This window comes from Triticum aestivum, chromosome 1B (assembly GCF_018294505.1).
Source record: "Triticum aestivum cultivar Chinese Spring chromosome 1B, IWGSC CS RefSeq v2.1, whole genome shotgun sequence".
Lineage (NCBI taxonomy): Eukaryota > Viridiplantae > Streptophyta > Magnoliopsida > Poales > Poaceae > Triticum > Triticum aestivum.
The window spans coordinates 443,422,308-443,440,414 of record NC_057795.1 but is presented as its reverse complement, the minus strand read 5'-3'; the positions used below and the strand labels follow the sequence as shown (position 1 = coordinate 443,440,414).

General features: G+C 44.8%; 1 protein-coding gene across 1 annotated transcript; it reads right to left on the bottom strand.

Moving 5' to 3' along the window:
• Positions 1–10,525: 10,525 nt before the first annotated feature.
• Positions 10,526–13,264, bottom strand: LOC123130105 (receptor-like cytoplasmic kinase 185; the record flags this gene model as incomplete). Its single annotated transcript, XM_044550059.1, is given in 2 exon segments — positions 10,526–11,747; positions 12,896–13,264. Coding segments are annotated over 2 exon segments (954 nt in total), but the record flags the coding sequence as incomplete, so codon positions are not given.
• Positions 13,265–18,107: the final 4,843 nt, after the last annotated feature.

Below are 18,107 nucleotides of genomic sequence, written 5' to 3'. Positions count from 1 at the left end.
GTGTTTTTATGTTTTAATTAGTGTTTGTGCCAAGTAGAACCTATAGGATAACCTATGGTGATAGTTAATTTGATTCTGCTAAAAACAGAAACTTTGCACGCATGAAAATAATTTTAGTAATTCACGGAAATGTGATTTTGCGTTGATTCTTTTTGATGTACATCAATATACAAATTTCCCAGGACTTCCTATTTTGGTAGGATTTTTAAAGTTCCAGAAGTATTCTATAGTTACAGATTGCTACAGACTGCTCTGTTTTTGATAGATTCTATTTTTCGTGTGTTGTTTGCTTATTTTGATGCATCTGTGGCTAGTATGTAGGGTATGAACCATAGAGAAGTTGGAAAACAGTAGGTTTAACACCAATATAAATAAATAATGAGTTCATTATAGTACCTTATGTGGTGGTTTTTCTTTCTTGCACTAACGGAGCTTATGAGATTTCCTGTTGAGTTTTGTGTTGTGAAGTTTTCAAGTTTTGGGTAAAGATTTGATGGATTATGGAATAAGGAGTGGCAAGAGCCTAAGCTTGGGTATGCCCATGGCACCCCAAGATATTCAAGGATAACCAAAAAGCTTGGGGATGCCCCTGAAGGCATCCCCTCTTTCGTCTTCGTCTATCGGTAACTTTACTTGGAGCTATATTTTTATTCGCCACATGATATGTGTTCTGCTTGGAGCGTCATGTATGATATGAGTCTTTGCTTTTTTGATTTCCACAATCATCCTTGCTGTACACACCTTTTGGGAGAAGCCCACTTGATTATAATTTATTAGAACACTCTATGTGCTTCACTTATATCTTTTGAGCTAGATAGTTTTGCTCTATGTGCTTCACTTATATTTTTAGAGCACGGCGGTGGCTTAATTTTGAAGAAATTGTTGATCTACCATGATTCACTTATATTATTTTGAGAGTCTTTTATAACAGCATGGTATTTGCTATGGTTATAAATTTGGTCCTAGAATGAAGAGCATCCAAGTTGGGTATAATAAAAACTATCATAGGAAGTGCATTAAACACTATGGTCAATTTGATGCTTGATGGTTGTTTTGAGATATAAAGGTGGTCATGTTAGAGTCATGCTAGTTGGGTAATTATGAAATTGGGAAATACTTGTGTTGAAGTTGGCAAGTCATGTAGCATGCACGTATGGTAAAAGTTGTGTGACAAATTTGTTGCATGGGGTGCTCTTTTAATTGTCTTCCTTATGAGTGGAGGTCAGGATCGCGCGATGGTTAACTCCTACCAACCCTTCCCCTAGTAGCATGCGTAGTAGTACTTTGCTTCGAGGGCAAGTAGACTTATGCAATAAGTATATGAGTTTTTTATGACTAATGTGAGTCCATGGATATACACACACTCACCCTTCCACTTTCCTAGCCTCTATTATGTCGCGCAATTTTCGCCGGTATCATGCACCCATTATTTACCTCCCTCAAAACAGCCACCATACTACCTATTATGGCATTTCCATAGCCATTCCGAGATATATTGCCATGCAACTTTCCACCGTTCCGTTTATTATGACACGTTCCATCATTGTCATATTGCTCTTTGCATGATCATGTAGTTGACATTGTATTTGTGGCAAGGCCACCTTCACAATTTTTCATACATGTCACTCTTGATTCATTGCATATCCCGGTACACCGCCGGAGGCATTCATATAGAGTCATATTTTGTTCTAAGTATTGAGTTGTAACCTTGAGTTGTAAATTAATAAAAGTGTGATGATCTTCCTTATTAGAGCATCGTCCCAAGTGAGGAAAGGATGATGAAGACTATGATTCCCCCACAAAAAAAAGAGGCCAAAGAGCCCACCAAATAAAAAAGAAAGGCCAAATAAAAAAAGAGAAGGGCCAAACAAAAAAATGAGAGAAAAAAGAGAAGGGACAATGCTACTATCTCTTTTCCACACTTGTGCTTCAAAGTAGCACCATGATCTTCATGATAGAGAGTCTCTTATGTTGTCACTTTCATATACTAGTGGGAATTTTTCATTATAGAACTTGGCTTGTATATTCCAATGATGGGCTTCCTCAAAATGCCCTAGGTCTTCGTGAGCAAGCAAGTTGGATGCACACCCACTTAGTTTCTTTTGTTGAGATTTCATATATTTATAGCTCTAGTGCATCTGTTGCATGGCAATCCCTACTCACTCACATTGATATCTATTGATGGGCATCTCCATAGCTCAATGATACGCCTAATTGATGTGAGACTATCTTCTCCCTTTTTTGTCTTCACAACCACCACCATATACCACATATAGTGCTATGTCCATGGCTTGCGCTCATGTATTGTGTAAGAGTTGAAAAAACTGAAGCGTGTTAAAAAGTATGAACCAATTGCTTGGCTGAAATCGGGGTTGTGCATGATGGGAGTATTTTGTGTAATGAAATGAAGCATGGCCTAACTATATGATTTTGTAAGGATAAGCTTTCTTTGGCTATGCTATTTTGATAAGACATGATTATTTGTTAGTATGCTTCGAGTATTACTAATTTTTATGTTTTATAAGCTTTTATCTTGAATCATTTGGATCTGAAAAATCATGCCACAATAAAGAAAATTGCATTGAGAATTATGCTAGGTAGCATTCCACATCAAAAATTCTGTTTTTATCATTTACCTACTCGAGGACGAGCAGGAATTAAGCTTGGGGATGCTTGATACGTCTCCAACGTATCTATAATTTTTGATTGTTCCATGCTATTATATTACCCGTTTTGGATGTTTATGGGCTTTACTTTACACTTTTATATCACTTTTGGGACTAACCTACTAACCGGAGGCCCAGCCCAAATTGTTGTTTTTTGCCTATTTCAGTGTTTTGAAGAAAAGGAATATCAAACGGAGTCCAAACGGAATGAAACCTTTGGGAGCGATCTTTTTGGAACAAACGTGATCCAGAGGACTTGGAGTGGAAGTCAAGAAACAAGGGAGGCGGCCATGAGGGTGCCCGGCGCGCCCCCTACAGGTGGGCGCGCCCCCCACCCTCGTGGGCCCCTCGAGCATCCACCGACCTACTTATTCCTCCTATATATACCCATGTACCCTGAAAACATCAGAAGCGACCACGAAAAACTATTTCCACTATTGTAACCTTCTACGAGATCCCATCTTGGAGCCTTCGCTGGCGCTCCGCCGGAGGGGGGGTCGACCATGGAGGGCCTCTACATCATCTCCAAGGCCCTTCCGATGAGTTGTGAGTAGTTTACCACAGACCTTCGGGTCCATAGTTATTAGCTAGATGGCTTCTTCTCTCTCTTTGAATCTCAATACAAAGTTCTCCTCGGTCTTCTTGGGGATCTAGTCAATGTAACTCTTTTTGCAGTGTGTTTGTCGAGATCCGATGAATTATGGGTTTATGATCAAGTTTATCTATGAGAAATATTTGAATCTCATCTGAATTCTTTTATGTGTGATTAAGTTATCTTTGCATGTCTCTTCGAATTATCAGTTTGGTTTGGCCTACTAGATTGATCTTTCTTGCAATGGGAGAAGTGCTTAGCTTTGGGTTCAATCTTGTGGTGTCCTTTCCCAGTGACAGCAAGGGCAGCAAGGCACGTATTGTATTGTTGCCATCGAGGATAAAAAGATGGGGTTTATATCATATTGCATGAGTTTATCCCTCTACATCATGTCATCTTTCTTAATGTGTTACTCTGTTTTTTATGAACTTAATACTCTAGATGCATGATGGATAGTGGTCGATGTGTGGAGTAATAGTAGTAGATGCAGGTAGGAGTCGGTCTACTTGTCATGGACGTAATGCCTATATACATGATCATGCCTAGATAATCTCATAATTATTCGCGTTTCTATCAATTGTTCGACAGTAATTTGTTCACCCACCATAATACTTATGCTATCTTGAGAGAAGCCACTAGTGAAACCTATGACCCCCGGGTCTATCTTTTATCATATAAGCTTTCAATCTACTTTTATTTGCATCTTTACTTTTCCAATCTATATCATAAAATACCAAAAATATATTTATCTTATCATATTATCTCTATCAGATCTCACTTTCGCAAGTGGCCGTGAAGGGATTGACAACCCTTTATTGCGTTGGTTGCAAGTTCTTGTTTGTTTGTGTAGGTGCATGGGACTTCTGAGGAGCCTCCTACTGGATTGATACATTGGTTCTCAAAAATTGAGGGAAATACTTACGCTACTATTGCTGCATCACCCTTTCCTTTTCAAGGAAAACCAACGCAAGCTCAAGACGTAGCACGCCTCGGCGGAACACGGAGATGCGGCGGCAGCAGGGAAGGAAGAAGGAGAAAATGGCGAAGGGAGGGGAGGGCGCGCGTGCTCCGCCGCTCCCCCTCCTCCCCCTACTTATAGCCCTCGGGCTACGAAGCCGAGGGGGCGGGGCGTGGGATCGTGGGATTAACTGCGCCCACGACCCCACGGCCCCATGTTTATTTCACAAAGTTACTGTGCAGTAACTACCCTCGGAATCGCAACCGCTCGGCTCTGCCGTAGTGGATCCGCCCGCGCGCTAAGGCCCGACGGTGGCGAGCCCGGTCCGCTGTCACGTCCCATCGTGAGGGTGGGTTGGCAGGCTGGCCCGACTAGTGGGCGCTGCATGTCATACTTGCAGCGGGTGGCAGGCCTAGAGGCTTAGCAAGCACGCCACCTGGTTCCCGCCTTGGCGTTTCAAAATTATCAGACGAGCCCGCCTGGTCATGTTGGCTCCTGGCAACCGGCACGCCAGGAGGCGGACCAAGCATTTAGCAAGAGCATGGCGGAGAGGAAACTGCTGAGGCTCCTCAACTTATCAGTCGCGACGCCTCACCAGCTTTAGGGACAACTGTCGGAGTAATGGGTCACGGGTAGCTTAACCCGAGTCTCTGAACCTTTCAAGACATTGGGCCGGCGGCGCCCCACGAACCTCCAGAATGAAGCGCCGCCTTCTGGTGGTTGGCTGGCTCAAACGGCCGGCTGCCAGAAGACGGCCAAGTACCAGAAGACGGCACCAAGACGGGCCGACTCCTAGCAGGCGGCCTCAAGAGAGGCCGTCTCCTAGCAGGCGGCCCACGACACCCTCAGAATATGCGCCCCCCATTAAGAAGACAAGACAGGATGAGGCTATAGTGTAGCCCATCACCTCCAAATCCAGGGCTTGGCATGGCCATAGTGTCCTGTACAAGCGGAGATCTTCGCACGACGCGGCATTGTTGCCACTCCACCCTTGACGTCACTCCTGCCAGGTGGGGCCCTGCTCCCACGATGGCATGTCGGTACGGCTTGCAAACTGCAGGCCCTACTAGGCAGCGAGAGCCCGGAAAGCGGCATAGCCTGACCAGTCGGACCCAAGGGGGTCCGGCTTCTAGCAGGCAGCCAGCTCCTCCCTCGAGGCCCGTGTGCCATTAACCAGACGAGACACGGTGAGGCTACAGTGATCTCCCACCAGACGACGGGACTATAGCCACGCCCCTCCCCCGACCAAGCATGTGTCATTAGCATTGCGGCTACAGTAATCGGCCGCCGACCAGACCAGCGAGCGGCAGAGGCGGCCTGTTGGCTCCGTACCAGACCAGTCGGCGGGGCCCACCAGGCAGCGGGCCCCAGCAGTCGGCGGAGAAGCCGGCGACCGGAGACACTAACAGTCGGGTCCTACACCCAGCCAGATTACCATTGTACCCCTGGGGGGTAGGCCTATATAAACCCCCCAGGGCACCCATGCAAGGGGTTCCCAACCTGTTAGAACTAGACCCATACATAGAGGGAGAAGGGAGCAAGCCTTGCCTCCTTCTACCTCTAGCATACAGCTCGAGGAGCACCTTTGTATTCACTAGTGCCTTAGTGATCATGCGGAGACCCCACAGAGCAGGACTAGGGGTGTTAACTCCTAGGAGAGCCCCGAATCTAGGTAAAGTGCGCCGGCGTTCGTGTCTACGCCTCATCCCGCTTCCAGGCACCGGCGACGTTCTACTCGCTCCCACCATGATAAGACATCCTTTGGCATATGTTGCACCCAACCCCCTACAGTTGTGCTCCATTAGGAAAACCGTCTTTCTAACTTCCTCCTCGGAGAATGGGGCTGTTAAAAGGTTGTTTTCCTCATCGGAGACCTGGGGGATATCATCCGTTCGGGACTCATCCATTGGGAAGTTTCCTTCCTCTGGTGCAGCTAAATGACACTCGTCAGTTGCTGCTCTAATTTGCAGCAAGAAACGACCAAGAATGAAGTTAGGAAATAAAGCTTCTCTTGGGAGCATTAAGAGTTCAATGCAGCTTCTTTATTTTCCGGTGTTCCCACTCGAACCCTTGTAATGGTGTTTATTAATGGAAATGGGGTTTTCTGGCCTCTTGTTTAGAAAGTCTACCACTTGAGTTCAATGTTTTGATTTTAACCATAACATGTTGTAGAAAATTATCTTCTGTAAACAAGGAACTACACCTAAAAACATGAGACGGTGTCAACTCACATAAAATTAAACCTGCCTTCTGCAACTTGATTTAAGAACATAAATAGTCATCTCAGATACCGAGAGTCAGGATAAATAGGTATTGGTAGCTAATTGGTTGTAAATGTTGAGGGTGTTGATTGGACCGTCATTTGTCTAAGTACGGAAAAAATCACCGCACAACAAAGGACCATCAAATCAACTCAATTGAAATCTACTCCATTCTAAAATATAAGATGTTTTGGTAGGTACTCATAGGAAACTACAAACTTATAGTTGTTGCAGAGTAAATTGCTCAAAGCCACCACATTTGTGGCTAGGGTACTCCAAAACCACCGCTTTTGCCAAAAATCACAAAATACCACCACTTCCGCGGCAAGTGAGTAACAAATCGCACTAATTTTGAACTCAGCCACGTCTAACAGCAAAACTGACGGGTGGGGCCTGTCTGTCGGGCTGATGTGGCAAAGACTAGTCCAAGTCAATAGGTTGACCTGCTGAGGTGGACGGAGTCCCACCTGTGAGCCACACATCTTATTTCCCCCTATCCTTCTTCTTCTTCCTCGCATGTAGTCTGCTCCGGCGACCTCAAATCCCAGTCAGCTCGTGACCTCGCCCCTGTCCCGAGAGGAGTCGCCGCACCAGCCACAAGGGCACCGCTCGCCGCCCTATTCCCCCACACCTCCTCCTTTCTTTTCTCTCCCCTTGCTCGGGCTCTGCTGCAGCCGACCGCCGCCGGGGCTCCTGCTCGAGCCAGTCGCCCCGCGCCGGCGTGGCCCCGACAACCCTGGATGCGCCGCCCCTTGTCCCCGCATGACCACCCCAGCCAGCCCGCGAGGCATCCAGGGCCACGACCTTGAGCTAAGGGTGCGGGCGTGGGGCGGCAGGGGGCGGGGGCGACGGCGCCATAGGTGCGGGGGCGGGGCGACGATGTTGCAGGTGCGGGGACGGGGCGGAGGCGCTGCAGGTGCGGGTTCGAGATGGGGACGGCGGCCCGGCGGGTGCGGGTGCGAGGCGTCGACGCTACAGGTGCGAAAGCGGGATGGCTGCGGGCGGGCGCGGACGCGGGATGGTGGTGGGCGGGGACGACGGCGCTACGGGTGCAGACGCGGGATGGCGTCGCTGCAGGTGCGAATCAGCGGCGCGCAGGCACGGTCGCGGAAATGGCAACAGCGGTGGGGCAACGGCGTTGGGGGAGCGGGGCGAGGCTTGCCGGCTAGCGCGAGGCGACGGCGCTGCAAGGCAGGCTTGCCGGCGGGCACGCCTCTTGAGTGCAGCCTCTGACCGCCGGTGGAGTTGGTGAGAAGGGGAGAGAGAAAATTGAGGAGGAAGAAGAAGGTGTGAGACAGACAAGTGGGACCCCTATCCACCTCAGCAGGTAGAACATTGACTAGTACTAGTCTTCGCCACATCAGCTCAGACATGTGGGTCCTATCCGTCAGTTTTGCTATTAACGCCGCTCAGTATTGAATTAGTGCATTTTGTTATTCACCTGGCGCAGAAGTGGTGGTCTTTTGTGATTTTTGGCAAAAGCGGTAGTTTTGGAGTATCCTAGCCACAAATGTGGTGGCTTTGAGCAATTTACTCGTTGTTGCACATGACTTGAAAGGGACCGAGTGTACAAAATGGACTTCGCTGCGAACCTAGTTGAGCTACTGATCCTCTGAAGATTGATCTACTACCCACAGCAAAACACAAATGGTAAAAAATGTTGTCATGTCTTAACACTAACAAGGCGGTGGACCAATGAAGTGATGAATTGGATCATCTGGAGTTGACTGCTACACCATAATAACTTGAATAGTCTGTAATATTAGTTCATCGTTGCCTCTTTCTGGATACTGCGTTGCGTCTCTCTGTTGTTGGAAGTTCGTTTCCCACCCCCTCAAGCATTACTGCATTGCATACATCTATTCTGTTGTTCCATGATTGCCTATCCAGTCAGCCAGTTATTTCGTTGTTCCATGATAGTTAGGTAGCACAATTTAATCATTCGCTCATCACTACACCCATCCTGTTGGAGCGTGTACACGACTTAGGCCCCTCCCCTCCCCTCGTCCCCCTTGTGTCGCCCCCGCGGGACCCAGGGGGAACCTAGCCGCCGTCCCCCTCGTCCCTCCTCTGCCTCCACCTCTCCTTGCCGCCGCCCGCTTCGCCGCCGGGCAAAGCTTGGCCGGGTGGGCGGCGGCGGGGCATCTCTCCCCCTTGGAGCGTCTTGGGCGGTGTGGGACAACCAGATCGCGAAGAAGCGTCGGGCTAACGGGGGTCTGGCGGCGTGGCGGGCGAGCATCTTGGCGGCGGCGAGGTAGCTGCGGCTTGGATGCGACTCCACGGCGAGGTGGTGGCTGCGTGGTCTTCAGATCGGGTGGTCGCGGGCGCCGCCATGTTCAGGCCGGATCCATCTGGATCTGGCGCTTGGATGTTGTCGGCCGGCGCAAGGTGGTGGTCTACGCCGCTGGCCTCGTCGGATCGTGGATCCGGCGCCTGGAGATCTACGGCGGCTGTCCTTCTTGATCCTCCTTCCTGGTGGGTTGAGCCCCATGGCACTTGCATCTCTGCTGGTCTCGGTTCGTCTCGCTGTCGGATCCGGAACAGACGGAGGTTTAGTGGTATAGGTTGGGGACCGAAGGAAACTTTGGTCGGTTGGTCCAGCCCGGCATCGGCGGCGTCCTACAACGCCGTTACCCTCCTTGGAGGCGAAGTCGAGGTCCCTCCTATCCACATCCGAACCCCTCCTAGACAAAAGTCCAAAATTCAATTTGGATTGGGCAGCGGCGGCGCCCTGCGCGTTGTAACCTCGATGGGGGCGCCGTCTTGGGAGGCTCAGATGGTCGGGCGAGAGATGCTATGGTGGTGGGCGCCGCGTAGCTCCAGCAGCAGCACGGTGTGAGCTTCGGGGGAAACCCTAGATCTGGGTCTATCGGATTGGACGATGATGGCACCTTCGATGTCGTTGTCCCTCCTGGTGGCATCGTTTTGGAGCACGCGCTGGCTGGAGGAGACAAGAGGAGGAGTGGTGTTACATCTACCGTGGGGCCGACGACGGATCCTGGCGGCATGGCGCCATGGAGTTCAGCGATGGGCGCGTTTGGAGATGGACTCGCGCAGGAGGAGGAAGCTATCTGGCGTCATGGTGACGTTGATGGCAGAGAGGCCTGGCAAGGTCAGTGCAATAGTTTTGCTCTGAGGATGGACCGAGAGATGATGGAGGTGACGGCCCTTGCAGCGTGCGGTGCTCACTGGAAGTGTGTCTAACTGGTGTGGGACCCAATCCAGGTAGTGGCTTGGAGGGGACACCCGGCTTTAGATGTTAGGCTTTAGTGCGATGTCTGTTTGGTATTAGGTCCGGACATTCGGCACGCCTTCATCAAGGGGATAGGAGTAGCAACGGTGTTGCCAAGATGATGGCTTCAAGCTTATTGATATATCACCTTATATGGTCATTGTGAATAATTAATAATATGGCTGCATGCATCGTCCAGATGCAGAGGCCGGAGGTACATCCTCCTTTTCTAAAAAGACTATACCCATCCTGAAGCAGCATTGCAAGACAAAATTATTAGCAAATGAAATTGAGTAAATAAGTATTTGAATACTTGAGTGTGCATTTTCACTCAGTATATGTATGTACAAGATTATTAGCAAATGAAATTGAGTAAATAAGTATTTGAATACTTGAGCGTGCATTTTTCTTTCAGTATATGTGTACTGTTGCTCCAATGCTGCCTGCCAGAGTGGACTGGGATGTGGATTCTGGGCGTCGGAGCCCGTGTCCCAAGCCGCAACGACCATGGTGACCTGCTCGCCAGGGTGGTCATCGACGGAGAAGGGCACAACGGTGCTGCAGGACAGAGAAGATGACACAGGTGGAGGGCCAATGAACAACGAACACCCGGTCCATACCTGATTACTACTTGTAACATGCCCCTTTATATATGCGAACAAATGAAAAGGAAACTGTACAAGGTACTTTATCAAGAAATTTTGGTCTGCGAAAAAAAATGTCCCGTCGACAAATATAATTAGTTTGAGCAAAGTTGGACCAGAAAACAACCCTGGGCTTATCTGCTATGGACAGAAAGCTCAGAAACAGGAAACAAAAAATAAATTTGAGCATATAGCTAACAAGCTTCCTAAATATTTTGCACAGCTTAGATGGAAGGGGCACAACGGCTTTGCCAGAAGAGATAAATCAAAGGATGTGTTCTGACAACTCAATACAAACAAAAATGTCACAATACAGACGTATGGAACATGGGTAAAACCCCTCGGTACAAACCCTCGAGGAAAGAAAAATCATCACATCCCTCGGTACTCAGACTTCACAATAAAGCTCTACGCTCGGAACAACTGTGATACCCGTCATGCATGCAGGCAACAGAAGAGGCTCATTTGATTGGATCGTGTCCTCCTCAGAACAGTTCTCCCCTTTGCTTACTAACTTTCCAGCCAGATGTCGTTCATGCCATGATGATGAAGGCACATCTGCATGATCACATTCACGAGGAACGGACGCCAGGAATAGGCGTGTCGATGGTGATTGCAGTGGTGATATTTGTGTGGAAGAGAGAAACTATGAAGCAGCGGTGATGGCCGGGAAAGAAAAGGAAAGCTCTATTCACATTAAACATGGAACCGAAATCGAACCCCATGTCCCTAAACTGTCCCCTGCTTGGTACTGGCTTGCGACTCATCCTCTTTCTAGAATGATGACTCAGACCTTCTGCTCCAGAGTTCTACTCATTTGTACTATCGAAGCTGCCCCGAGCATTCGGCCATTTCCTCTCTCTAGAATTCTCACCCCATGTCTTAGCCTCTGCAATAGCACGCTGCCTCTCAGAGGTCCTTGAAGTTTCCCTCCTCTTTCCTGCCTGAGCAGGACTACCCTGTTGTGAACCTGTCACATCCCTATCATCCAAGCCTGATCGTCTACCAGAACCACCACCAGAACTATTCCTGCTAACCTCGGCTTCATACTTCGATGTTGTTGTGGCTTCTTTTCTCCTCAGATCTGGAGAATGGTGATTTGGCGACCGGATACGCCGCTGGTCGCCGTTCACACTACCACGGTCTCTGGCTCTGGGGGTAGATGCATTGCTCCGACTATGTTGAGTGGGTGCATTTGGATCATACGCCTGAGAAGCAAGATATGAAAGAGCAGTGACCACATCTCCTATGAAAGGCCGAGTGGCAGCTTGCTCTTGCAAACACATTGCAGCAACGGCTAAAGCTTGATACAGACCCCTCATAGGAAAGCGGCCCTGAAGTGCCGGATCAGCCATTTTTGGAAATTTTCTGCGGTCTTTGAACAGAGGACGAGCCTGCATATCAGATCAACTATAAGGCATCCAACATTATACAATGAGTGAGCTGCAATAGTTGGCAGGAAATATATACTTTCTGTTTGTATACATTGATCAAACCTTAGAAAAAACTAGGAGATGTACATGAACTGTGCAAGCTTTGTTAAATATATAATATTCAATCCCCTCATACAGTAGCACCAAATTAGGAATTCCTATTCGATCTTTTGGAAAGTTGTGAACTTAGCATACATTCGCATTCATAGTAATATTTAAAAAATAATATGACCACTCACATTGTACTATAATATTTCTCCATAATTCGAAAAGAGTGGTTGCGAAGGCTGTTTAGTATGGTGTTATTAGAGGATTAATTGTTCGATTAAGCAATAACATTCAAGGATCCAACTTATTTGTTGAATCATAAGATCAGACTGGATGGCTAAGATTGTTTGTGTCAAACCCTCGTTCTTCTCTATGTAGTATAGATATGGATAGCCTTATTTTTTAGTGCATTCTCTTTTACAACAGCGATGTGTGAAATTGAGAATGACGTGGATCGATAAATATACGAGGAACTAATCTCAGTGGTCAGTACTGAAGGCAGCAATTTCACTAGTGTTCAAGAATCATGCCAAGCCTAAGCAACTGAACAGCCACCCCATTTGTAAGTAACATAACCTTAATACATTAAATAACTCCATCATGGTATCATACTATGATGATAGCTTTCGGAGACAGCGTTCAAGAAAAATTAAGAGCAGTGGTGTACGAAGTAACAGTGAATAGCAGTCTATAATAAAAATTTCAGAGTTCAAAAGGATAATATGATCTGCGAAGGAAATAGAAAATGAAAGTCCCTCAAGTGATAGTAATTCATCAAAGCAAATAAAAGAAAGAAAGGGTCCCTAAAACATTCCTGATTTGGTGGCAACAGCTTAAACAATTTCTCTTTATGTTTCTTCGGACTGTTTTATTTTTCGGACTAGTGCTACAGCTAAATCTTAGTCCAATTATATTGCTAGTATCTCAAAGTATTTTTAGCAACGCTATTATAGAAATTATGCTTAGCTCGTGGAATGTGCAAGAACATGAGCTATGAACAATATATTGATGGCAAACATCAATTTTGTGAAGTAAAATTAGTACAGAATAGAAGAACATACCCACGCCACTAGGTTTTGCTCTCCATGTGGTTTGGTGTTGTCAATTGCTTTACGACCAGTAATCAGTTCAAGGAACACAACACCAAAGCTATACACATCAGATTTAACTGTAAGCTGTCCAGTCATTGCATACTCTGGGGCACAGTAGCCATAAGTTCCCATAACACGAGTTGAAACATGGGTTTTATCACCGACAGGGCCAAGTTTTGCAAGGCCAAAGTCAGATAGCTTTGGATGAAACTCTTCGCCAAGAAGAATGTTTGACGACTTGAAATCCCGGTAAATAACAGGAGGACTTGCCTTGTCATGCAAGTATTCTAATCCCTTGGCAGCACCAGCAGCAATCTTCATCCGTGTATTCCAGTCAAGAGGTTCCTTTTCAGGTGGAATGTCTAACATAAAAAGATTCAAATTAGATAGGCAAGCTGCCTTTGAAATGCATTGAACATATGCAATGAGCCCACAAATATTCATTATTCTACGGCAATGAAAATAATTAGACAATAATGGCGTGCAACAGCATTAAAATTTACCACCTAAAAAGAGGGTAACTGAGATATGTTTAAATTAGTAAATGGGGATTGCAAGGGACTATAAATTTTCCATTAAACAAAAAAAATCAAAAGTAGTAGGCAACAAGAAGCAGATCCATACATCTGACTCCGCGGAGCATCTGGATATAGATATAGGTGGTTGTTTGAGAAATCATGTTTACATCTACTATGAATCAATTCAGAAGTTCCAGTGATTGATCTATTTTCTTAACACTTGCCACATGCCACATGCTATTTTCTTAACACTTGCCACATGCTGCCTGTTACAAAAACAATGACTTCTTCATGTAATTGCATAAATATGCAAATGCATATTAGCAATTATAATCAGCCACTTAGCACGTGATGCAATTGCTAGTTATGCCGCATAATCATGTCAACCACCCTATAGTACTTACTAGGCGGGTGACTGAACGAATACTGGTTTCAATTTTAGCATCTTGCAAAGTATTACTCCCTCCCTTCACAAATATAAGATGTTCTAACATTTTTCTGATTCGGATGTATATAGACCCATTTTAGTGTGTTTGTTCATCCATTTCAGTCCGTATGTAGTCCATATTGAAATATCTAAAACATCTTATATTTATGAACGGAAGGAGTGCCGTTTAGTCTATTGTCGTATAAACCACATTGAATCAACGTACACAATGTAAATGTCTTCTAAACTACTTTGGGCATCTTCTGCCGGATCAGTGCATGGAGTTCCTGTGGTGGCCATGAGCGGCTAGATCCGGAGGAAGCCACTACGATTTTCAAGCAACGTCAACACTTCTATTTCTCAGGTGAAAACCCGTGATCAGCCTTCACAGGTCGGATCCAGTAAGGGCGCATGTGTGTCGTCTCGTTGTCGAGGCATTGTCTCCGTGCCAAATATCTGACCTTGAGTGATTGGACTTGGTTCCAGGATGAAAATGCCCGGTCTGGCCTTGAACGGTTGGTTCCGACTTCCTACAACATTGCTCCTGTGTGTGATCTCCTTGAAGGCATTGTTTCCGAAGAATGTCGACTTGGTCGTAAATGTTTTTTTTCCTACCTTTACTTGCCAGTTTATGTAATCTGTTTTGGACTCAATGCCTGGCATCTTTATTAATAAAAAATGCATGTGTGCATCCGAGGATGCCAAATTTAACCTTCCTTTCAGAAAAAAAATACTCCCAAGTATGCATGCCAAAAGAAGAAATAATGCACTCAAAGTTAATGGTTGCGTACATCAATTTAGCATACTACCATGCAACAAAAAGAGAAGCGAGTTGACTTTGCAAGATCATAATGCCCAGTAAACCGAGTCAGGATCAGACATATAATATTTTCCTTTCTGATTTACAACTGGAAATATTAACCATGTATCAACTGTCATTATATAATATATTTGCAGGTTATCCCAGACATACCATCAACCAGAGACAGAATGAATTGACGAACTAAAGTTGAAATACCAGTGTGCATGAATATGTTCTGTACAACAAATGAAAAATAAGACTTCTGCAAGAAATGGCGCATATGCTAGCTTCCCATTGATATACAACAAAATTTCAACTTTAGTATGCAAACAATTTGACCTTTAACTAAGCTTTAGAACTTTTGCCTCACTGAGCTTCCACTCTCTTGATTAAATATGAGTTGCTAACTAGGTAACCACTAAAACTCTACAGGATTACCTTCCCATGAGATACAGCAAAACTTAGCTTTTGGTATGCAGATCAATTCACTCACTGATTAAGTACGAGTTCAACAACATACATATCAAAACTGTTGAATATATGACCAGTCGACCAGATCAACAACCGCAGAAGAATAATGCAAGTACGCAGCTGCAAGCTTAAGCAAGTACTCCCTCCATATCAAAATATAAGACGTTTTTGCAATTCAATTTGAGCTGCAAAAACATCTTATATTTTGGTACGGAGGTAGTATTAACTAGTACTCCATGTGTTCACTTTAAAACCTTGGCCTAACACGCACAATTGTTGGACTTGGATTTGTCATGACAAAAAGATATTACCAAAGTTGTTAGGTGTATTGATGTTATCATTGAAATAGAAACCGTGACATTATAGAAAAATTAATGGTTAAAAGGCGAGAATCGGTAACAAAGAAGCAATCCAGACAGTGGTTAGCTTATTGCTCAACTGTTTACCAAGAATAAAAATGTGACATTTACAATGCACAAAGTCTTTTGAATACATGGATGTGGAGTTGTATGTAGGCAGTAATGCACTTACAGAAGTTCATAAGTGAAGTACACTTACCGTGCAAATGATCCTCAAGTGATCCTAGCGGCATATATTCATATACAAGAAGACGTTGATCCCCATCAGCACAGTATCCAATTAGGTTTACCAAGTTATCGTGGTGCAATAGACTGAGCATAAGGACCTCAACCAGAAACTCTCTGTTACCTTGAAGTCCATTGCGATCAAGTTGCTTAACTGCAACAGCCTGCACAGTAGACAATATAATCAAGTTGTGATCAAGAACTCAGCAATGAAGAGTTACAACAAGGAAAATGTCTTCTCCAATGCCCAATCTAGACCATATAACAAGGAATTTTTCAACCCCAGTTTAAAAGAGATGTGGCAGTCATATTGGCAGTTCAACGAGTGGAATTAATATCTGAAAATGAGGATTCACACCAAATATGAATGCATCAAAACATTAAACCAAACCTGTCCATTGTCCAAACGTCCTCTATATACACGGCCGAAACCTCCCTCGCCCAATAGGCAATCCTGTCTGAAGTTCTTAGTGGCAGCAGCAAGCTCACGAAAAGTGAATGTGTGTGCTGCAATATGTTGATTGTTTCCCTCCCTTGGGATAACTGTATCCTTCTTAGAGTCCAATAAACCTTGTGGTTTTGGTTTATCTAAAGCAAAAGTACATCCAGAGTTAGGGGTCGTATGAATTAAAGAATGCAACATAGGTAAGGTGAACTACTCTCAAAACACAATAATTAAAATGGTAAAACTGGCCATAGACCATGTGCAATTGTGCAACTGGTTTGAACGCTTGCCTTTGTATCCGAAAGCACAACTTGATTCCTTTCAAAACTTTAATACCATGACTCCAAATATACTTCTATATATACATAAACATGATTGGTAGGAACTGAGCTCAGTTGGTCGCAAGTGTGGTTGTGCACATTCAGCATCCAATTTCGAATCCTCTTCAATTTGAATTGGTTGCCTATTTTCTTCAATAACGGAAAAACTGTGTGTTTCCTTCTAAGTAACTTTGCTTTTCGATATAGAAGATTAACATAACAACCCTGATGTGTATGTAACTATGTATGACTGGTCTTTGTCATCAAAACATGTAGTGACAAACTAAATCTTTATTCCTCCCCTGCTTAATTGAAAATTCCTAGCCTCTTAGAGCAAATATGGTGTCAACTATTAACATCATTTAACTCTTAACAATAGGTATCAAAAAGGAAGAAACTAAGGTTATTGATGCTTTGGCCAAGAGAAACCTAAGATCCAAATTCAACTTGCCAAAAAAATCTAGATTTGTCCTAGGCCTTCAACTTACCATAAAATCAACAATGTTCCTGTGGCCTGGTATTTGTCTTGGTAAAAGAAAAGAGACACATTGTCCTAGAGAATGTGTAATGGCGTAAATAGTTTACTATTTGGGGTGAAGTGCCTAGTACCATTTAATCCAGTCACTAATGGAGGTAATAAAAAAAATCACAGGCTTGCAAGCAAAGTCTGGGTGTTGCGATAGTTAAGACATAACTATGACAGAAAAACCACAAAAGAACTTAGCTAAGTGTCCCAAAATGCATTAGAAATTAGGGCCATCACAAACCAGGACTTCTTGGATAGTTTTGTGGTAAGTTTATCATAGTGAGATGAAAGTAACTACTCCATCTGTAAACTAATATAGTGAGAGGGAGTATCATCTAACACTTCTTTGATACAGTTTGGATGTTGTACCAGGACCATCTACATTTGTTCAAAATAAACATTGGTGTCCAATTTATTTGTCAGCGGAATTAAGAGGACGAGTCAAATAGAAAGAATGCTTTTAAAGGTCAACATTTAACCGTACGAAATGAACATAAAAGCGCTTCCTAAAGGGAGCTAAACCTCAGTTATTCATCCTTTTTATTTTATAGTCCCTAGGGGGACTGCAAGTACTTCTAATTAAGCATCTTAACTCTCAACAGATGTCCTGCCAGACAGTTTATAAGGCAGACACATTCAGACATCCGCATCATACGACACTTCCGTCACTCTACCGAGTTGGAAATTGCAAGCATCATAAAATAACCACATATTAGTCCATGAACATATAGTCAAAGTGCATCACTTCTATAATTTATAAGTTTCCAGAAGCAATAAATCTATATAGCCGATCCAAAAACATTACTCTTAGACTCCTCAAAAAGGCATATAGATACCGCAACCATTCATGCCATCAAATGCACTAACATGAATAGAAATCCCCCTAGTACTACATGACGTTGCTCTCTATCTGAAGCTTCCAGTACATGGAATAGGTGTTAAAAAGATTTCCGAAGACAAGGGAGATTGGCGCATTTCTTAATCTGGTCCACTCAAATCTTGGCACTGTGAGCATCAGCTGACTAAACCGGGGGAAATTAATGACCATTTCCAAAAAAAAAAAAAACCAGCCCAAGATCCAGCCTTCCG